Below are 23,232 nucleotides of genomic sequence, written 5' to 3'. Positions count from 1 at the left end.
TTCTCCCACAGTCCTTGTTACCACTTGACAAATTCCCGTGTCTTACTTGTTTATTGTCTATCTCTCCCCTCTGCTTTCTGCTTCCCTGGTGGCTCAGATAGTACAGAATCTGTCTGCAATGCAGGAGACCCGGGTTCAATCCCTGGGTCGGGAAGATCCCTTGGAGAAGGAAATGGCTACCCACTCCAGTATTATTGCCTGGAGAATTCCATGGATAGAGGAGCCTGGCAGGCCTAGTCCATGGGGTCCGCAAAGCATCGGACACCACTGAGCGAGTAACACTTTCACTTTCTCCGTTCTACCTTATCAACTCCTAGAGGGAAGGGATTTTACTTGCTTTGCCCAGCACTGTATACCCAGCGACTACAACAGGACTGGCACAAGAAAGGAGCTTAGGAAACGTGCTGACTGGTTAAATAAACGAGTGAATTAAGTGATAGTGCGCTATTGTGGGGTGCGGGGCTCACCCACAGCCCGGAAAGTATTCGAGAATGGGCGGGAGGCTAAGCGCTTCCCGGGGGAGGGATGGAGTCGGATTGGCCACGCCTCCAGCGCGCCGGAAGCAACACGCCGGCGCCGCCCGGAAGATTGAGAGGGAGCACCCGCGCCGCCGGAAGTTGCCGTTCGGTTCTCGGCGCCCGGGCTGTGGTTGGATCACCAGGGAGCGGGCATGGAGCAGCAGGAGCCGGGCGCCACTTTGGACGACGGCATGGACTCGTTCTTGGAAAAGTTCCAGAGTCAGCCTTATCGTGGCGGCTTCCACGAGAGCCAGTGGGAGGAGGTGGGCGGGCCCGGGGTCTCAGCACGTGCGTGCGTGGGCGTCGTCCCAACTCCTGGGGCCTCCCGGGCGCTGAGGCGCTTTACCCTTAGGTTTGGCGCTGCCAGCGGATAGGTGGTTTCTACTTGCGTGTTAAAAATCGGCCCCGAAGCTTTGAGGGTCTTCTTAAGCTGGCAGTATGTTTAGGTGTTCAGGTTTTGGAGTCAGAAACTTGTGAGTCCACCGCTTATCTGAGACCGACCCCTCATATGTAAAATTCCTCCGACTGGAGCACCAATCTCGTAGGATGGTGGCGAAGCTCAAGTGAGAGGGTGGGTGAAGTGCCAGGCACAAACGAGTGCTCAACTCGTTTGGTAGTTACTGCCGCTCTTGTAAGAATGTGAGAACTGAAGGGTCTTTAGGTATCCTGCACTCTTATTTTACAGGAGGGACACTGAGGCCGGGTAGGGAGAGATGTCATGAGGATTTGCAAATTATGATGCGTGAGAAACAACTTTGATATGGAGACCTGGAGTTGGGTCTACTTAGTGGAAAATTGTATTCGTGTAGTTCATTCTTCTCTTAACAACCTCCAGGAATTTGAAAAGATTCCTCTGTTTATGAAGAAATCGCCATCAGAAATTGATCCCCTGGAGAATCCTGACTTGGCCTGCCTGCAGTCAATTATTTTTGATGAAGAGCGATCTCCAGAAGGTATCTTCAGTGACTCTCTAAGCTCCTCCATTAAATTGAGATAAAGTGTGAGTCAGAAAGGTTTTGATAGATAACAGGAAGTAGTTAGCCGGAGCTAACTTGTCACTATTTATTCCATGTATACTTCTTTGGATACCTACTAAATACTGGGCACCAGGATACAGGAAGGAATGAGACTGCCCTCAAAGGTCACACTCCAGTGGATAGCTCAGCTGTCCTGAAGAATCAGGAGAAACCTATGTAATAAGTGCCAAGGTGTTATAGATGCTGTGGGAAATTTGAACTGAATTGTAACGGTTGTGTAGGCTTTTGCTAAAGTGAGGAGGGGAATTTATGTTCAAGGGACTCAAACCATATATTAAAAAACAGTAGTGTAATTTCACCCCATTTCTTCTGTAATTAAAGCCCTCTCTTCAAGAGATAAGTATACTTTTTTCCTTTATACTTTTTTGTGTGTGTGTGTGAGCACTGAATAATCTACCTTGTAAGATATTTAGAATTGATTGTAGTTAAGTACATGTGACTTTATTTCTCCATACTGATACCCAGTTTTATAGCATTCATTTTTGAGTTTTTTTCCCCTGTTGGTTCTTTTTGGTTTGTTATTACATTATTGTGTGATTTAGATTTTTAATGAGCCCTTTAAAAAATAGAGAAGAGTGATTTTTTTTCTTCTCTTTCTTGCAGATCAGGCCAGGACTTACAAAGATGAGGGCAATGATTACTTTAAAGAAAAAGACTACAAAAAAGCTGTTATTTCATACACTGAAGGATTAAAGAAGAAATGTGCAGACCCTGATTTGAATGCTGTTCTTTATACCAATCGGGCAGCAGCACAATACTATCTGGGTAATTTATTATTTAGTCTAAAAGATTAACTTATGATAAAAAACTATTACATGATAGCTAGTGGGGAGGGTTTGAAAGTGTCAGAGGAAAAGGAGCTCTTTATCCCGGAAACCTAAGATAGCTTACTTTAACTGAACTTTGATCTTCCAGGTAGATTGGTGAAAAGGGATGTCAGATAGATTGTATAATTCTTACCATTTGAGCCAAATGAGTAACATCAAATACCTTAATACATGAGTTGGTATGATCTGGAATTTTTGAGCCCAGATGCTTCTACTCTCTCAAAAGTAAGTTTTTTTTTTTTTTTTTCCTGGCCTCCTCTCAAGGGTGCTAGAAGGATTAAGGTAATAAAGTTCTTTGTGTGAGAGAAACTATATTAATCCAAGAGAGAATTTCTCAGTAGTCTGGGCCCTTTGAAGTAAAACATCCCTTGGACAAGTAAAATCGGACAGTGCTGCTTCATTGGAGATTTGCAGTGCGCGTTAATATGTTACTACTAAGAAAACCTACAGCAGAGAACCTTATCCTGTGATTCTCAGGTTTTGTGAACCTCCTTTTCAAGTAACACTAACATGCAGGACTGTTCTGCAGACATGACTTTGGTTAATTATTTGGGTGACATCATTGTTGGCATCTAATCGTAGGCATATTAAACCCTTGTTTTCTTATCACACAGTTTTAGAGAGGACCTGGGAATGACTTCAACCTTTTCTGAGGGACTGGTAGACAATAAGCTTTAAAGTCTAGCTGGGATAGGTCTATTGGGACTCATCACCTTTGGAGCAGAGTTTCTTTCCAGTCATCATCTGCTCCAATTTTTTCCTTCTTTAGCCTGTTTCATTATAAAATTTTAAAAAGTAAGAGTGGTGTAGAACTTGGGAGATTATTTGAGCCAACCAGCCCCCTCATTTTACATAGGCCTAGAGAAGAACCCGGAGAAGGCAATGGCACCCCACTCCAGTACTCTTGCCTGGAAAATCCCATGGACGGAGGAGCCTGGTAGGCTACAGTCCATGGGGTCGCTAAGAGTCGGACACGACTGAAGCGACTTAGCAGTAGCAGTAGCAGTAGAGAAGAACCCCTTTGGTTAGTGCCCGACTCTGGACTAGAAACCCAGTCTCCTTACTTCTGGAGGAATACATTTTCTTCATTCAGCACACTGGGTTCTTGTTACAGAACAATGCTAGGCATTGGCATCATAGAAATGAGTAAGACCTGACTTTTCCTTAAAGGAGTTTCATTCATTTACCTATTCAAACAGTAAGTGTAAAGCATTTACTGTGTGCTAGGCACTGCACTGTGAATAAGAGCTACATAGTTCCTTTCTTTGGGGAACTAAGGAATGTTACGTATAGGCCTAGTAAGACCAAAAGCACCTTGCAAGAAAAGAAAAAAAAAGCATTTGCAATACCAGAGGAGCAAATGCATAATAATCAAGAGACATTCCTTAAATGATGTCACTGGTGTGGCTTACAAAGTACTTTCACATTTTTTATCCCTCTTGAGTTCATAGCAACTATGTAAGGTAAATAAGGTTAGCAGCTTTATCCCTAGTTAACAGAGTAAGAAACTGTAGTAAAATGTAATAAATGTGTAAAATGGATTGCCTTAAGAGTATGCAGTGCTAGGATTAGGATTCAGAGTCAAGTTTGACTCAGAATACATTAAACAAAAGACCCCTTTATACACTCTTACAGAGGTACCTGCTGCTGTTGATTCTTTAGTCCTGGGTACTTTGTAGGCTCTTCAGTATACTTGGTAGTTTTGAGTTTTCCCTCTACTGGCTTAAAGTTCAGTTGTCTCAAGCCTAATTAGTCATTTAGCCTGTGTTTCTTTGTTCTCCAGCTTTAAAATGTGTTCCAATTTATCATTCTTATCTCTGGATTAATGGCTTTTTTTTTGTCAAGTGATAGGGGTTGAAATGCATATGTTCAGTGTACTACCTTTAAGCAGAAGTTTTTGGATTTCTCTTTACGTTTTTTCCCACAGATAAGATCATGCTGTTGTTCCAATTCTGTATTCAGTTTTCACTTAATTTTATAACGTAAACAATTTCACCTGTCATTAAATTATTTGTGAATACTGAAGTTGCATCATATGGACATACCAGTGTTTACACTATTTGTTTTACTATACTGCTATTGTTGAGTATATAGCTGCTTTTAGGCTTTTTTAAGTAATGCAAAAATCAACAAAGTTAGTGATAAAATTTTTCCAATAATTCTGATTATTTAGGCTAAAGTAGGATTTGGCAGACTATGATTCAGGCCACATCTGGGTCCCTGATCTCCTGTGAGCTAACAAGTGTTTTTTTAAAGGATTATGAAACAGAAGAATGTATAACAGACCATGTGTAGCCTGTAAAGTCTGAAATATTTACTATATGGCCCTTTAGAGAAAAATTTTGCTGACCCCTGGGCTAGAGCTTTAGAAGTGAAATTAATAAGTATATATACCAAGCTGTTAGTAATACTTAACAGTATAAACTAGAGAGTGAAAGTCTACCTCTTGCCTCCTAGTTTGGATAACCAGTGTTCATGATTGCACACCTTTTTTTTTTTCTTTTTAATGCATTTACAAATAATATATGTGTGTACATGGGCCTGTATATTTAGATTGGTTTGTTTATTTTATAAAGATAGGCTTCTATACACATTGACCCACCACTTAAAACAATGTAGCAAAGACATCCTATCATGCCTTTTACATACAGATCTATCTTACTCCTTTAATAACTGTATTCAGTAGTATGGATTTACTATAATTTATTTCATCATTTATTTAGAAAAGTTATCTCTAGCTTTTCATAATTAAAAATAATGCAGCGGCTCACATGCTTTTACACTTGTCCTTGTACATTTTTTGCAAGCATTTTTTTCTTTTTTTTGCAAGCCTTTTTAAGGATCAATTCTTTGAAGAGTACTGTTGGGTCAAAGTGAATATACAATATGCACGCCAATTTGCTCTCTTGGTTTACTCTCAGAGTGCCCTTTCACCATATCTTCACCAATATTGGGTATTACCTGTTTTTAATTTTCAGTTTCATGTTAATCTTAATTTCTCTAATCATTAGTGATTTTGAGCATGTTTCCATGTGCTTACTAGCCATTTATAGTTGGTGGGTTGCCTGTGATTATAAACATTTCTGAGGTGCTTGATGAGCATAACTTTTTTTTTCTATAAACAGTTGCTCTGATTTATGTTTCTCCAAGATTGTCCAAGAGTGTTTTTGTTTCTACATGCAAAATTTTGGAAATAATCTGATCTCAAAACTTGTTTTCTTGTTTACTGAATGGTGTTTTGTCAGGCAATTTTCGTTCTTCTCTCAATGATGTGATGGCTGCCAGAAAGCTAAAACCCTGCCACCTCAAAGCAATAATAAGAGGTAAGTCCTATAGAGCTACAGTATGACTGTCACCATGGAAAAGTTGGTATGCGCAGCACCAGAAGTATTTTAAGTTTTGATATTAAGGTGCTAAGATACTAATGAAGTTACCTTATTTTTGCAGTCTTGGTATTAAGTCGTTATCAGTAGCAACATGCCATTTTTAAAAGAATTCTCCAGAGAATAATTCAACCCTCTGTGTTTTAAGAATTGGTAGAGAAATTGAAACTCCTCATTGTAAATTAATAAAGAATAAAATTAATTAAAGCAGCTCTAAAAGCCACATTCTAATTTTTTTCCAAATTAGCTGATTTAAAGACAAGATCTTCAAATGCCATGTTATTGTTAATTAAAAGATAAGTTATGGGACTTTTGCTGATAACTCTAATGTTGAGATGTTCCCAGATTATTTTTTCTCTCCTAGTCTGCCCTTTGTATGTAATAATTTGCTTTTATTACTTGCATACTTCACCTTTTCTTTGAGAAGCTCAGTGGTGCTTTGTAAACTTTAATTTATTCATTACATATTAATCTCTATATCCCCATGGACCAACTTAAAATGCTTTATTAAAATTATGCTTATGTAATCATGGTTAGGGAGTTTATGTAGATCCAGGCCCTTCAGCTATAGGGAAAGAAGATGGGCAAATAAATTGTATATAGTCCTGTGGAATTTGCTACAGGCTGGAAGTCTGTAGCTTGCTTAAATTGTTGTTATTACCTTACTATGTGGCCTTGGCAAGACACCCACTCTGACTATATCTGGAAGATGAGGTCGAATTCTATTGACATTTAAGTTTTTTAGTTCAAATGTTTTTAAATTCTGTAGAAAGCCCAAAGAGGCTAACTGGAGGGAAAGCACGATTGATTAGAGGAGAGGCAGCTTAGAGTGGTAGCCATCAAGAGCAATTTTAGGAGATACCTAATGTGTTTGGTTTTGCCATTGCTTTTGTGAGTGACTGAGGCAAATTCTGCTTTCTCTCTCCATTTAAAGTCATCCGAGATGTACTTTATTTTTCTCATTTACAGATGAGGAGCCTAAAGCTCAGGGATACTCAGTCCACTGTCTAATGTTTAGTTGGTTAATGACAGCTAGATTTCCAACCCAGATGTCTCTGATTCCCAAGACTATGTTCTTTGCCACTAAGCTGTAGCCTTCCCTACTTTCAGAGTCCTTGATACCAGAAAGACTTAGAGTTTTGAGCTGAATGGGACCTAGAAACCTTTCTGATCTAAGATACAAGAAACAGTGTTCCTTGTCTGGGGACTGCACTAAAAGGGACTTTATCATCCATTTTTCAGAACTTCAGGGTACTGGCTGGTAGCTGGTTGAAGTTGGGGGTCATGTGCAAGGATGGCTCTTTCCATGCGTCTTGTCCCCGGATACTAAGGGTGCTGGGTTCTACAGGTGCCTCTTGCCATTTGGAACTGAAAAACTATGTCGAGGCTGTGAACTGGTGCGATGAGGGGCTGCAGATAGATGCCACAGAGAAGAAGCTTCTGGACCTGAGGGCTAAAGCAGACAAGTTGAAGGTTGGTGGCAAAATTAATTAGCATCTCCCAGATTGTATCTTGGGTCATTGTAAACTTTTTCTTCTTTAAAACAAATGGGGGAACTAAGATCCCACAAGTCATGCGGTGTGGCTAAAAAAAAGAAAACAACAACAACAGACACAACCCCGAATCAGTCCCTACCCATGAAGCTCTAGAGGATACAGAGAAGTAAATAAGTAATTATAACATGATAGTTAAGGAAGAATATATAGTGTTTGTGACTATTATGATTTGAATAAATAGACTAGTGGCATAGTCTAGTCTGCACACTGAGAATAGCTATTGAAAGGGAAGGGGAAAGACAGTTAAACACTTAAACAAGATGTTAGGCTTCTATTTGTTCGTTGTTTAGTTGCTGAGTCCTGTCCATTTCTTTTGTGACCTCATGGACTGTAGCCTGCCAGGCTCCTCTGTCCATGGGATTTCCCAGGCAAAAATACTGGACTGGCTTACTATTTCTTTTCCAGGGGATCTTCCTAACCGAGGGATCAAACCAGTGTCTCCTGCATTGGCAGGCGGGTTCTTTACCACTGAGCCATCACGGAAGCCCTAGGCTTCTATAATGCTGTGTAACTCCCAACATTAAGACATCTTTAATTTGCTGATGAAATGCAACATTTCTGGTACATAACAGCAAAAGTTGGAGAAGGAAATGGCAACCCACTCCAGTACTCTTGCCTGGGAAGTCCCATGGACAGAGAGGCCTGGTGGGCTGCAGTCCATGGGGTCGCTAAGAGTCAAGACACGACTGAGCGACTTCACTTTCACTTTTCACCTTCATGCACTGGAGAAGGAAATGGCACCCCACTCCAGTGTTCTTGCCTGGAGAATCCCAGGGATGGGGGAGCCAGGTGGGCTGCCGTCTATGGGGTCGCACAGAGTCGGACACAACTGAAGCGACTTAGCAGCGGGGACTGTATACTTTAAAGCAGGGGTCCCCAACCTCCAGGATCTGATGATCTGAGGTGGAGCTAATGTAATAATAATACAATAAAGTGTACAATAAACGTAATGCGCTTGAATCCCAAAACAAACAAAAAAAAACAAACAAAAAAAAACCCAGCAAAAGTGATGATAAAAACAATAGTAATAACAGACCATCACTACCAAAGAAAAAAACCCCAACATTAGCACTTACTGTATGTATGTTCCAAGTCCTATTTAAAAATTTTACTTATATGAATCTATCTCAATCACACATAGTCCCATAAGGTAGGCACTATTCTGGTTCACTTTCCAGTAGTGAGGAAGCTAAAGCAGAGAGATCAGAAAGTCACATAGCTGGTGAAGCTGGGCTTCAAAATCAGGCAGTCTGGCTCCAGAGTCTACATTCTTAGTCCTCTGCAATACTGTCTCACATGTTTGTTTCATAATTAGACTTCAGTTCTCTTGATTCTTGGTCTAGGTCTTGATTCTTGGTCTAGGTCTCTCTTCACTGCTTACACTATGGAATGGGTATTTTCAGTACCATGGGAGCCTAGAGCTAGCCCTGAACAGGGATAAGTTTTAGTCAGAAGTCATTCTGGTCATGTCTACAAAAGTAGAAGTATGGACCCACATGGTTCAGTAGCAGAATTTTGAGCCCAGGCTACCAGGTATGGCCATAATTTCTAAAAGTGGTTTATACAGGAGAGAGTATCTAGAAGGCTACTGTGGAAGGCCATTGCCAAGCCTATCTGCAGAAGAGCCCTTATTGGACCTAAATGGAAGCGTCTATGTCCTGCAGCACAGGTGTAATTAAAGGGAGATTTCAGGGCCCAAAAGCATAACTCTGAAATGAACCAAAGCCTTGCAGCAATCTGGGTAATGGTTATTTGAAAATAATGCCTGAACCTCCTTAAGAACAGCAAGCTTCATGGCATTTTACCTTGCCCTATCCCATCGCCTCTCTCCCAAGGTCCATAGTAGCCTTGAAAGCCAACAGCCCACAATTATGGTGAAAATGAACATCCTGGTACCCACCAGAGTAGGCAGAACAGTATTAAACCCCATTCCCAGAGGATTGTCATTATTTGACCATCTAGAAGACCCCACTCACAAGTTGTTTTTATTTGAGGCATCTTGAAACTATCCCAGTATGAAAAGCTTTTTCACAGAGGGTTGGGATTGGAGGCATTTGTTAAATACGATTTGAGGCAGTTACGTAAGTTTTCATCTGCCTGAGGCAGTGGGAAACAGTTGAGGCAAATAATAGGCTTGCCAGAAAACTTAAAAGGACAAGCTGGGGTATGAGATTCTGTAGGGTCTTTGAAAAGTGCCAGTGTATTCCTGGGAATCTAGAAGGTCCTGTATGAATGTTCTGAACTATCACCTCTGCTTCCCAAGTGGCTCAGTGGTAAAGCATCCACCTGCCAATGCAGGAGACGCAGGGGACCTGGGTTTGATCCCTGTGTTAGGAAGATCCCTTGGAGGAGGAAATGGCAACCCACTCTAGTATTCTTGCCTGGAGAATCCCACAGATAGAGGAGCCTCATGGGCTCCAGTCCATAAGGTAGCAAAGAGTTGGACACAGCTGAAGCGACTTAGCATGCAAAGGCAAAGAAACTCATACAATCTATTAGCAAAAGCAATATTCCAAGAAAACTTCGTTCTCTCAATAGAAGAACTAAATCCTGTCCCATACTACTATTAGTAATTTTAATTTAGTAAATTAAATTTACCTAATTTAATTCCAGCCTGACTGTGTACAAAACTTCTTTTTCAAGGTTCCCTTTTTCAAATCTCACAATTTTCTGTATCCATATTAGTTCCTTATTTTTCATCTAGAAACAGTCAGCTCTAGGACAAAACCATATGCTCTACCTAGTTGCATGGGCTTCCGTAGTTGTGGCATGTGGGACCAGGGATCGAACCCATGTGCCCTGAATTGCCAGGTGGGTTCCCATCAACTGTACCACTAGGGAAGTCTTCCCTTACCTTTTCAGAGCAGTTCCTAGAGCTATCTGAGAGGCTGCCTCCCAGGTTTAAGTCCTCGGCAAGTCTTGCAAATAAAATTCTCACCTTTTTAGGTTATGCTTTTTTTTTTCAGTCAGCAATTGCTAACAAACTCTGCAACAGAAATAACATGAACTTGGTTGACCTAAGTACAATAAGTAAGACATGTTTACATTGATTAAACCAACAAGCTTAAAGCTAGCTTTATTATCAGATATAATTTAATATTGAATATTTCCGAGATCATGTGAATCTGAAATTCATTCTGGCCAGCTTCCATTATATTTAGAAAAAGTTAAGTTGTGTTTACTTTTAAGTCAGTTAAATAGAGCTTTCTTATACATTCAATTTTGATAATATTTTCCATAGAGACATCTCATATGCATAATGTACACACAGCCATACAAACAGATGAGACTGGAGATCTTTTAGCTTTGACATGTGCATGGTTTGCAAAGCCTAAAATACTTACTGTCTGGCCCTTTACAGAAAAAGTTGGCCCCTATTAATCACAGTCCTGAGGGTTGGAGTAGGATCAGCTGGTTTGGGGCAGATTAGTAGGAAAAGGAAATCTGAGTTATAGTTCTGCCAGATGAAGTAGACTGGTGATATTTTTCTCTCATGAACTGTAATTGTGCAAAAGGCAGAGTCTGTGATAAGTTTTTGGCGCAGTGCAGAGTCTCTGATATGTTCTTGGCCTGGGTTTTTCCCAGTGTGTTCTCCTGTACTCCATCCATAACGGAGAAGTTTTAATGCCTCATTGGCCTTTATGTCAGGTCCTCTTTCAAGAATGCCCTTTCTCTTTGATCTGGTTTCTGTCTAAACCCACCTCCCTGGGGCAGACTCAGTTATCACTCCCTCCTCTGTGTTTCACAGCACTCAGTTCGTACTCCCAGGCTAACACTAGACCTTTCCATATGCCTGTCCCCCTCAGTAGCCGATGAGTTCCTTGGGCAGGTTTGAACATTACTGCTGCCACTGGTCCTAGCACCCAGACATGTGCTCCTTAAATGTTTATTGAACTGAATCCAGCCACTGGGATTCCTTGATGTACAGGAGCCAGAGTTGCATAGAGACAAGAGATGGCTATTTAGGGTCAGGCTGGAGTAACAGAAGAGGAGAGGAGGCAAGTTCCCTAGAGCTGATGCATCTGAATTTTTCATTTTCAGCGAACTGAACAGAGGGATATAAGGAAAGCAAAGTTGAAAGAAAAGAAGATGCAGGATCAGAATGAGGCTTTACTCCGGGCCATCAAGGTGAGTTCTCAAACTTTCCACCTTATGGTCTTTCAGAATTCACTCATCATGAAGTTGATCGGGAACCTTTCTGGGGATGCTTTACCTGAATGAGTTGTTCATTTTCTTTCTGCTTTTGGTGAAGCAGTGTGACAAGTCAGACCCCCTGAGTTCAGTCAGCTGTCTCACCTGTATGCATGTGTTGGTTTCAGGTAACATATACTGAATAGTTGCTATGGGTTCATCATTATCTAATCTTCACAGTAGCCTTCTGAAGTGGGTCTTCTTGTTCCTTCTTATTCCATATAGTCTCAGAGAAACCTCATACAGCTAGTCTACGTCAGAGCCAGGTCCTTGCTCTTAATCCCTGTGTTACACTGCATCCTGAGAAAGTGATTTTAGGATGTAGCTCTCCTAACTATCAGAACAACACAAAATTCTACCTCCCCTTCCCTCTCTTTCCTACATTTTAAATAAATGTAGGAAAAGTCTGATCCAAATCCTGCTTTCACAAGTGACATACCGAGCCTTGGTTTCACAGGGGAGGTGATATTGGCTGTGAGTTTGGTTCTTGATTTCATTCTTGTTGAGTTAAATTATGTACCGCCTTAAAATTATTTGTTGGCTTTGAGAACTTCACAGTACTAAGATGCACTCCACTAGTTCTGCCCTACAACAGGAAATCTGTTAACATGTTAACAGATTAAACAGAAGGGAATAACTCCAGAGAGATTTGGTCATTTTCTAAAATGTAGAGTATTGGAATGCCTAGACATTGGCATACAGACATTATTTTGGTACTCTTTTTTTAACTCTGCATCTGAAATTTCAGTGCACTTGAGAATTACTCTAGAGAGTAATATACCCAAAGCCATATATATTCTATTTTAGTGATTTAAAGCTGGGGTCAGCAAGCTGCAGCCAGTGGTTCATGGCCCTGCCTATTTGTGTCTCACCAATGACTATTTTCACACTACAGTAGCAGAGTTGAGTAATATCCACAGAGACCATCTGGCCCACAAAACCTAAAATATTTCTTACTCTGACCCTTTCAGGAAAAGTTTGCAAACCCCTGGTGTAGGAGATACCATCAAGGTAGTTTGATCACATTGTCATTTTCCCCTTGTGTGCTAGCCTTAGGAAACTCCCCCCAGCATACGTAAGAGGTGACTCTACCATTCAGACCTTTGATTTATCCTTATTTCTATGAGAGACTCAAGATTAAGTCCATGTATGTATAATTTTTAGTATCCCACATCCCAGCCAAATTGAAAACATTTACCACTTTTGTACATGCCACTGTGCAGTTTTTCAGTACCTTTGCACATGCTGTTCCTTGGCTATTCCCTGGGGTAGAATGCCCTTCCCACTCCCCCTGCGCCCCAATTCTTCCGCCTTTCAGAGTCATTGTTCAAGGCCTAGCATTCCCCAGTCACCTCCAGCCTCGAGGCTGAATTAATTATTCATGGTCTGCGGTTCCACAGCCTTACTTCCTCCCTCATGTTGGACTTATTACCATGTCTAGTTCATGTCTGTGACAAGAGTCTTGCTTGTGGTAGATGGCTGGTAAAGGTGAGTTAAGCAGGTGTCAGGGATAATGAAGACGAATCATGTGTAGAGCTGGCCTTTATGGAGCTCGTAATGTTACAGTTTTCCCTGTTTTAGTGAAGTGAGTTTGTATCCTTCCCACATAAAATGTATGTTTTTGCTTTAACCCAGGCTAGGAACATCAGGCTAGTCGCTGAAGGTGCCGGAGAGGATGAAGACTCAGCCTCAGAAGGTTTCAGTGAGCTCGTCCCGTATGGGCTCAGCTCTGAGAACCCCTGTGGAACCAGGCTGAGTGTGGATGACCAGGGAAGACTGAGCTGGCCTGTGCTCTTTCTGTACCCAGAGTATGCCCAGTCGGACTTGGTCTCTGCTTTTCACGAGGACTCCAGGTAACTTCCTTCCCCGGGAGCCTCCTGTGTTGCTTGCATGCTCTTCCCTGTTCTTTCGGCGGGATGGACAGGTAGAATTTTGGGTGAGGAGGGAAGAGAATAGTTTTGGAGAGTTTTATTACACAGTCTGGTTTAGCATAATCTCTCTATCCCATAGCTGATGCATCCTTTCACTAAGAAGCTTTGCAGTGACAGACATGGTCTCACTCTCATACTAACACCACAGTACAGTGTTTGTCAGGCACTGGTAGTTGTCTCTTCTGAGAGATGAAAGCATTGGAGGTAGTACATGAATAAAACTGAAGGGTATGTTTATTAGAAAACATATAACTAGTGATTTTAACATGTGATTTCATAGTTAATGGTTAGACTGTGTCTCAGTATAGGAATGTTGTTAATCCTGAGTCAGTTAAAGAGAACTACTATGTCATAATGGGACAAATGATTCACATATTTTGGGCACTGTTGTCAACATAGATTAGGCCTGCATTTCATGATTTATACATTCTTGATATCTCTGTGAATTGGTGTCCAGGGGATGGGATGTGGGAAAACAGATTGTGAGCTACTGATGCCAGAAAGTGCACGTTACACCTCCTCAGGTTTATTGATCATCTGATGGTGATGTTTGGTGAAACACCGTCTTGGGATTTAGAGCAAAAATACTGTCCTGATAATTTAGAGGTAAGAGAAGTTTTCTTTTGTCCCTCTGTGGGAATTGGAGTTGGAGGAATCGGGGTGGAGCAAGGTTTCACTGCCTTTTTAAGAAAAAACGTGGTAAAATATAAAAAACATAAAATTTACCATTTTAAACATTTCAAAGTGTACAGTTCAGTAGCATTAAGTGCATCCACATTGTTGTACAACCATTACCACCGTCTGTCTCCGTTTTCATCATCCTGAACTGATGCTCAGGAACTCTGTTCCTCCTCTCTGTCTCTGAATTGCTCTACTCTAGGCACCTCATGTAAGTGGAGTCATAGAGTATTTGTTCTTTTTTATCTGGCTTAATTTACTTGGTGTAATGTCTTTAAGAGTTATCATGATGTAGCATGGGTCAGAATCTTACTCTTTTTAAGGCTGAGTAACATTCCACTGTTGCAACTTTGACAAAAAAATGACAACTTACAGAATAAAGAAATTTGTCTTCTAACTGTTTGAGAATAAGATGTCAACTGATGCCCTGTCACCTCTGAAGGCTTAAGTGTCTGTTTCCTACACACAAGGACATTTTCTTTCATGATCCCAATAAATCATTAGAATCAGGAAATTAACTTGGACACACTAGTACCAGCTAATCCTCAGACTCCGTTAGTTTTCACAGATTTTTCCCCCAGCTCCTAGAAACACTTTTTTTGTGTGCACACTACTAGTTAAAATTTTTTCTTTTAATTGAAATATAGTTGATTTCTAGTATTGTGTTAGTTTCTCAAGTATATGGTAAAGTATATTTTTTCCAGATTATTTTCCATTTTATGTTACTACGAGCCAATGAAAATAGTTCCCTGTACTTTACAGTAGATCTTTGTTGCTTATGTATTTTATGTATAGAAGTTTGATCTGTTAATCCCATACTCCTAATTTATCCTCCATCTCTTTCCCCTTTGGTAATGATGTTGTTTTCTGTGTCTGTGAGTCTCTTTCTATTTTACATGTAGATTGATTTTTATTTTTATTTTTTTATTTTTGTTTTTTTGGCCACACCACATGGTATGTGGTATCTCAGGTCCCTGACCAGGGATTGAACCTGTACCCTCTGCAGTGGAAGCACAGAGGCTTAACCATTGTACCACTGGGGAAGTCCCTGTATTATTTTTTAGATTCCATACATAATGATACCATATAATACTTTCCTTTGTTTGACTTAATTCCCTAAGTATAACATTTTCTAGGTCCATCCATGTTGCTGCAAAAGGCAATTTTTTTCATATGGCTGAGTAATATTCCATTGTGTATATATATACCACATCCTCTTAAGCCAGTCATCTGTTGATGGGCACTGGGCTTGTTTCCCTTCTTGGCTGTTACAGACTGTGCTGCCTTTAACATTGGGATACATGTGTCTTTTCAAGTTCGAGTTTCCTCTGAATATATACCCAGGAGTGGGATTGCTGGATCATATTGTAACTGTTAGCTTTTTAAGGAATCTCCATACTGCTTTCCATAGTGGGTGCACCAATTTACATTCCCACCAACAGTGTAGGAGTGTTCACTTTTCTCCACATCTTTTCCAGCATTTATTCGTTGACTTTTTAATGATGGCCGTTCTGACTGGTGTGTGGTGTTACCTCACTGGGGTTTTTGATTTGCATTTCTTCAATAATTAGCAATGTTGAGCATCGTTTCATGTCTCTGTTGGCCACCTGTGTTTTCTTTGGAGAAATGTCAGTTTGGGTCTTCTGCCCATTTTTGAGAGTTTTTATCATGAGTGGATGTTGAATTTTGTCAAATGCTTTCTTGGTATCTGTTGAGATGATCACATAGCTTTTGTCTTTCCTTTCGTTAATGTGATATATCACACTGATTGATTGGTGTATATTGAACTGTCCTTGTGGCTGTGGAGTGAATACAACTTGATCTTTTCTTTATACTCCCTTCCCCCACATTTTGTGATTTTTATGTCCTATTTATTTTACATCTTCATGTTTATCCTTTTGCTATTAATTATAGTTTTAATTGCTTGTACAGAATTTTTTGGTTTTATAATCTCTGTACTGGCTTATTTAAATGATCTTCTATCCTTTTTTATATTTGCCTTTCCCATTGTAATCTTCCTTTCCAATAGATTCTGCTGCTTTTTTATTTAGAGAGGACCTTTCAGTACTAAAGACCTTTAGTATTGCTGAATTCTTTTAGTTTTGCCTGTCTGAGAAATTATTTATCCTTCTTTCTATTGTAAATGATAGTCTTGCTGGGTAGGGTTGTGGATTTTTCCTCTTCAAGACTTGGACTATATCATGCCACTCTCTCTGGACTGCAGTGTTTCTGCAAACAAATCAGCTAATAGCCTTACGGGGGTTCCTCTTTAACTGACTCTTTGTCTTTCTCCTGCTGACTTTGGAATCTTCTCTTTAACTTTTGCTATTTTAATTATGCTGTGTTTTGTTCTGGATCTGTTCAGGTTCATCTTGTTTGGAACCGTCTATGTTTCCTGTACCTGAATATCTGTTTTTTTTTGTTAGGTTTGGGAATTTTTCTGCCATAATTTCTACAAATACATTTTTGGTCTCCTTTTCTCTCTCTTTGCTTTCTGGAACTCCTGTTATTTGTAGATGTGTAGGTTGGCATGCTTTATATTAATCTGTAGATCTCATATGTTGTTTTCTTTTTTTTTTTAATTTGTCTTTCTGTCTGCTGTTCTGATTGGGTGGTTTTCATTATTCTATTTTCCAAATCACTTGTTCGTTCTTCTGTGACATTTAGTCTGCTATTCATTACTTCTAGAGTTGGTTTTTATCTCAGCAATTGAATTGTCTAATTTTGATTGATTCATGTTTACAGTTTCTAGTCCTTTTTACACTCATCAGCATTTTTACTGATAATCTTTCTTAATTCCTTTAGCATTTTTATTACCTCCTTTTTGAACTTGAGGTCTAATAGATTGGAGAGGTCTGTTTCATTATTTGTTCTTTCAGGGGAATTCTCCTGTTCTTCTAACTGGGAGACGTTCCTCTGCTCTTCCATTTCACTTCACTTTCACTATCTCTGTGAATTTATGAAAACAGTTACCTATTGTGGTCTTAAAAAAGCATTTCTGTTCAGAGTGTGTCCAGTATTTTTGGTGTGAGGGCGGTTTTGGGTATGGATGCCAGCCACGTCTTTCTTGAGGGTGCTGTCATCCCCTTGATGGGGGTGCGGTGTGTCTAGAGCCTGCCTTGGATGTGAGGTGGGGTCTCCTCTCTTCTCCACGGCTTACCGTGTAGGTCTTCTCCCCCATTGTTGGGATAGAAGCCACAAGGGTCAGGATGGATCAGGCTTCGTTGCCTTGAGTGTGTGCCCTGCCCAGAAGAAGGTGGTTGCTGAAGCAAGTGAGGCCCGTGTGATCTCGGTGAACTTGAGCGCCGCCGTGTTTCTGCTCAGAAGCAGCCCAAGGTCACATCCTTTTCTCTGTTGTGATCGTCCCAGATCTAGTGCAAGGCTGTGGTGTGGAGTAGGCTGGAGTTGGGGGTCAGCGCGTTGTGGCTACAGGAATTGAGATGACTCTGGTGCCTCCTGGGACCTGGGCTGCCTCTGTAGTAGACCTCTCCCAGGACCTTTCCACTCTAGATCTGACAGTAAGTTGCCATGTGGAGTGGGCAGAACTAGGCTGCTTCCATTGGGAAACCATCCCTGCAGATACCATGCAGGTCCTGACTGCCTGGCCACTGTGTGTTCTTGCAGCACTGCCCAGTGCATGTGCTGACAGTGTCTGCTGTAGCTAGACTAGCCCCTGCTGTTTGGGTACTGACAATGGGTTCTGCATCTCCGCCAAATCACATCCCAGGCCCTGCAGCGTATCTCTGTGTAGCTAGATCAAGTCCTCTCCCAGGGCCTGTCTGCCTGAGATTCAGTGCTTAGCTGCTGTATGCCCTTGTGATGCCTGGTGCATATGCTGACATGTCTGCCCTGTTTGACCCACCACCCTGGTGTGTACACTGACAGTGGTCTCCGTGGTTCTACTCAGACCACATCACCCTAGTCTGTCTGCACAGCTAAACTGAACCTTTGCCCTAGTCTCATACCAGGCTGTTGGAGAAGGCAATGGCAACCCACTCCAGTACTCCTGCCTGGAAAATCCCATGGACGGAGGAGCCTGGTGGGCTGCCGTCTGTGGGGTCGCATGGAGCTGGACACGACTGAAGTGACCGAGCAGCAGCAGCAGCAGCATACCAGGCTGTGGTGTGGGGCAAGTGGGGCTGGGGTATTGGTCCTTTGGATTGGGAAGTGCCTGTCGAGGTGGCAGCCCCCAGTGCAGGTCTCTCTTGGTCCTGATTGTCAGCAGGCCAGCACTGCGCTTGCTTGTAGAGTCGAGGCTTCTCTCTTTGTCAGTGGATTTCCCAGCTGGCACACAGGCTCCTCAGGGTGAGGGTCCATCCATGTGGACTTTCTCTTCATTACAGATGCCTTCCAGGGGTGCCAGTCCCAGCATGATGCTTGTATTTTTTTCTCTGTCCTACCTGATTATGTGGCGGTCTTTCTTGCAGCTTTGGTTGTATAGGAGATCTTCTGCCAGTTTCTAGTTAGTTTTCTGTGGGAATTGTCTACATGTAGATGTATTTTTGATGTTTGTGTGTGTGGGAGTGAGCTCCACATCTTCCTATTCCCACCATCCTGATCCCGTCTGCCAGTCACCAGTAATGTTCTTTATAGCAGAAGGAATCCCACATAGTACTGTATCTAGTGCTCATGTCCCTTTAGTCTCCTTTGGGCTATAGAAGATTTTCACAGTCTTTTGTCAGTTTTCTTGATCTTACCACTTTTGCAGATTACAGACCAGTTATTTTGTGCAAAGTGTGGGTTTGTCTTGTGTGTCTTTGTGACCTAGATTATGTGTATATGACTGGAATATCACAGAAGCAGTGCTATATTCTTGTTGCATCCTATCAGATGTCATAATTTCAAATGTCCCATTACTGATGATGTTCACTTTCATCACTTGACTGAGGTAGGGGTATACAAGCTTCTGTACTGCATAAAGTTACTCTTTTCCCCTTTGTAGTTAGTATTTTGTAGGGAGGTACTTGGAAATGATACAAATATCTTTTTCATCAAACCGTCATTTATGTCAGTGGATTTATGGTTTCTTATTTTATTGAGTTATAATCTATTACTATGGTTATATTATTCTCAGGTTGTCTCAGATTTGGTCAGTGGGAATTTCTTCAAATTTGCTTCTGTGTACTTCTGACTTGTCTCCATTTTTAAAGCACTTCTTTGCTTTGTGTTACAAGGTGTTTGAGGCTCAAATTGTGCTTTTCTTTGTTTTAGCTCTAGAATCAGCCATTTTTCCCAAGGAGCTTTGGTTCTTTTTAGCGAAAAATAGTATTTAGAGGTCAAGAGCTGTGTAGTAGCTATTCTCATAAGTACAGGGGTGAGGGGAGGAGGATGCTCAGTGCTCTATTGGCCTGTGTGCGTGCGTGTGTGTGTGTGTGTGTGTGTGTGTGTGTGTGTGTATAAAAATGAGCTGTCACTGGTATCTCCAATTCTAATCCAATACCAACTCTTCCTCTATTTTTACAGTGGCTTCTATTATTATTAATATATTTGTTTGATCAGTCCCCCTGTATTTAATTCCCCTCCTGTCACTACCAGTATCCCCTCTCCCCACCTCACTTGGACTGACTCCCCGCATCAGCTTGCTGCCCCAGCATGGTGCCCTCCTCATCCTACATATGCTGTTGCCCTGCACTGCTCAACCATCCTGCATGAATGTCTTTCTTATCCAGCATGGGTCCTCACTCCCCTCAGCAGGCCTCCTCCCGCCATGAGTGGCTGCCCTTCTCACCCTGCTTGGCTGGCCAGTCCCCAGTGAGAATGCACATCTCCTCTGGCCGGGCTTTGACACCTGCACAGGGCTGTCTCCTGTGTGGACATCTCTCTTCCTCTGCTCTAGGCCACTGCCGCTTTCTTTCCCCATATACCTAATGGCTCTAAGACTGAATTGTTAGGGAAGGAAGGCTCATAGGCCTGGATTTGAGTCTCAACAGTTGCCATCTCTTACATATTTCCCCAGATTTGGCCTCAGCATGCCTAGTGTCGCTGAAGCCCTTTACTGGTGTCTGACTTCTGCTCCTCTGTTCATCCTACAGGTCTTCTTTGAGGATGAGGACAGGGCAGAACTATACTGCGTGCCTCCCAGTAGCACCCTGCTGCAGGTGCTACAGCACCCCAGGTGAGTCACCTTCATGGGGCTGAGTAGACCAGGAAGGATACTCAGGCATCATCCCAGGGACATAGCCAGGTTCTCGTTTCACTGCTGAGCACTGGCCTTGTACTCCCCTCCCTTCTGCCCTGGATGCAAAATTGTGAGACAGCAACCCGCAGAGACTGGCCCAGGCTTTTGGCCAAACAGGTTGCAGTGTGCTGACTCAGCCCATTGCACCGCAGCCTTGACATCCTCAGGGGGAAGTGAATGGGGCTGGTTGAAAAAGAACCCGCTGCCTGGCTTTTGTCCCAAAGACAGCTGGGATAGCCCTCCTGTTCCTAATTGTGCCTGTGTCCCTTGATGTCGTATGGAAAGAGCACTGGGTCTTGAAGTCAGACACAATCATTTAGTGGCTGTGTGCCTCTGAGCCCATACTGCCTCCCTGGGGCTGTTGGCTCATCTCTAAAATGAGGATAACTCTTGACTACGTATTTCTCAGGTAGGAGAGAGAGTAGCAGTGAGTGCTCTGATGCACTGTAAGGGGCGGTCTACTGTGAGAGGGCACCTTGGTTAGTTGCATTGGGAGCCAGTTGGATTTGGCAGTTGTGTCTTAGCTTTGGGGGCTCCTGGACTATAAGGTTATGCTCTCAATAGCTTTATAGTTGACCCTTGGGCCACTTTTCCCTGAGCTTTGAGCAAAGCAAATGTCTTAGATTTAGGCAGAGTCCAGTGTGTTAAGGGTGGTTGGGTTTGAAAATGGTGGTTGAGTTAGAAATGAGGCTGGAGGACCATGTCAGGACCGTGTGCGGCATCCTCGAATGCTCTAGGGAGCGTGAATCCTGACGATGGTGTGTGGAGCCCTAGTGGGTGTTTAGGTAAAATTTACGAAGTAGTATACAGATCTTAAGTGTACTGTTCAGTGGTGAGATGTGAAGTAGGGATGGATTGAAGTTTAGGAGGTAGATTGGGATGGGAGTTGGTGATGTGTTGATTGACTCAGAGTGTCTAGCTGGTCTTATGCTCCTGCTTTGGCCTGGCAGGCAGGAGGTGAGGATTTCTTCAGATATGATTGATGACTTCTCTTGGCAGCATGTTTTTTTTTTTTCTAGCCCTAAATTACCTTTCTAGTTTATAGACAAATTTTTAGCTCTTCATTTTCTCAATTGTTAGCAAATTATCCAGAATTCTTTAAAGGCCTGAGGTCTACTCTACCTTATCTCCCAGAAAATGTGGAGAAGTCTTAAATATAAAGCAGACTGATTGATGGAGGAAAACCAGTTTCATGCTTCTGAGAAAGTATAAATACATTGGAAGTCATTATTTTTTAAATGATTAGCATAGGCAGGAGACTACCCAGCACAGAGTAACTTCAGACCAGCAACTAGAAACTCTGAACTGGGTGCTAGGCCATGACACAGGCTCCTCTGCCCAGATCCGAGCCCATAGGGTGGTGCAGAAACCCTCGGACCTGAGAGTCCAAGGCCTCGCCTGCTGTCCAGCATGCCTGCTCCATTTGCTTTATGCCCAGCAACAGCAAAAGCTCTAGTGACCTGCACCTCCTGGCTTTTGCTCCCCCATGCCCATCAGGACCCCTTTTCCAATTAATACAAGCTGAGACAAGACAGCTCCAAGAAACCTTTCCTGATTTCCCTTTCCCGTAGAGGAATTATGTCTCTGGGCTAACACTGTACCTCAAAAATGCTTCTACAGTTGTGCCTCGCTGTCATTATTTATCTCCCTCGCTCCAGACAGTGATGGTGGCTTTTGTTTGTTGTTTAATCTGTTTTTTTCAGCACAAGGCCTGGCTTACCCTGAGCGAGTACTGTTGAATGAAGGAATGAAAGCATGTTCTTATTTTATTTCATGTTTAGCCATAAACATACATGATGCTACAGGACCAAGAGGACTGGCCCAAAGGTTCTGGCTAGGTTCTAAGGGGGAGGGGGTCATGCTAATTTGCAGACTTATAAACAACCAAGCAAATAAATGTGCTAAACTTGCTTTTTAATGTTGACTCACATCTAAAGGTTCACCTTGACTATTGTTGGGAAAGTTCATGGATGATTAATATTGCAATTCAATTATCCCTCTCTTTTGTTGTGTTCACTGCAGGTACTTTGTAAAAGCCCTGACACCAACATTTTTGGTCTGTGTAGGATCCTCTGGTTTTTATAGGAATTATCTCCGGGGGAAAAAGGTGCACCAGGTAAAGTGACTGGGCCATGCTGTGGTAGCCAGGCTCCCTGGACCTCCTCCCTCCCCCACCTCAGCCTGAGTTCAGCGCACTTGAATCAGCAAGATCTACTCCTCGAACCCAGCACTTTATTCCTGTCACCCCAGGGACAGGCCTTCCCTGCATCATGGTTGGGGAGGAGCTGCTGCCTTCTTGAACTTCAGCCTCTCTGGTCAGACCGCTGAGGTCTATCAGGTCTTCACTTTCCTCTCTTGCTACTGAACTCTGTGCCTTGCTTATGACATCCTTGGACTCACTGTGAGTTGTGTTAACCACCGGCCTCCAGCTCTGACCTGAAGACTCACGATCCAGTGACGTGGTTCTGCAGCTATGTGCCTCACACTGCACATATACACAACCACGCGTGTAATTGTAAGGTATTCATGCCGAGAGGTCCTTCATGAGCACAGAGGCCTGCTCTGTTGGGATCCTGTAGATGCCTTGGGGTGAGATGGGGCCAGGGAAGCCAGGTCCTATTTTTCCATCTTTTATAAAGACCTGCAAATTGAGGGTCCTCTAGAACCCCTAAAAAGTTTGCCATGTTTCCTGATCTTTGCAGTATGGAGAACTGTGACATACTTAAACAGTATATCAGTTTTCACATTTGTTTAGAATTTTATGCCTTTTAAGCTGGAAAATCTTTTTGCACGTTGAGTCACCATCGTCTGGTGTATTTTTGTCAGCAGCGGTTTGCTTCCTCCTTCCTAGAGGATTTTATATGTCCTTACCTTGCATTGCCCACCCCGGCCCCCAGTGAGGAGGGTGCGTCCCTTCTCCTGATGGAAAGGGA

At 42.3% G+C, this 23,232-nt stretch overlaps 1 protein-coding gene and 1 long non-coding RNA gene across 3 annotated transcripts; one reads left to right on the top strand and one right to left on the bottom strand.

Annotated features, from left to right (window-relative positions):
* Nucleotides 1-619: 619 nt before the first annotated feature.
* Nucleotides 620-22,516, top strand: TTC4 (tetratricopeptide repeat domain 4). 2 transcript variants are annotated; one of them, XM_081489153.1, is made up of 10 exons: nucleotides 620-781; nucleotides 1,354-1,471; nucleotides 2,159-2,320; nucleotides 5,628-5,705; nucleotides 7,114-7,238; nucleotides 11,363-11,449; nucleotides 13,148-13,365; nucleotides 13,968-14,049; nucleotides 20,154-20,236; nucleotides 22,322-22,516. In XM_081489153.1, the coding sequence occupies exons 1-10, from the start codon at nucleotides 671-673 to the stop codon at nucleotides 22,422-22,424; spliced, it is 1,167 nt and encodes a 388-aa protein (XP_081345279.1). In that variant the 5' UTR covers nucleotides 620-670; the 3' UTR covers nucleotides 22,425-22,516. The 2 variants fall into 2 exon arrangements, with proteins under 2 accessions (XP_081345279.1, XP_081345280.1); XM_081489154.1 differs by lacking the exons at nucleotides 13,148-13,365; nucleotides 13,968-14,049.
* On the bottom strand, nucleotides 6,693-8,317 carry LOC145505899 (uncharacterized). Its single transcript, XR_014053365.1, has 2 exons — nucleotides 7,956-8,317; nucleotides 6,693-7,649 (listed from the first exon to the last, which is right to left on the bottom strand). It is a non-coding gene; the product is annotated as an uncharacterized LOC145505899 (long non-coding RNA).
* Nucleotides 22,517-23,232: the final 716 nt, after the last annotated feature.

Source organism: Giraffa tippelskirchi, chromosome 5, assembly GCF_054371585.1.
Source record: "Giraffa tippelskirchi isolate mGirTip1 chromosome 5, T2T-mGirTip1v1.2.pri, whole genome shotgun sequence".
Classification (NCBI taxonomy): domain Eukaryota; kingdom Metazoa; phylum Chordata; class Mammalia; order Artiodactyla; family Giraffidae; genus Giraffa; species Giraffa tippelskirchi.
This window is presented reverse-complemented; position numbering and strand designations above follow the sequence as displayed.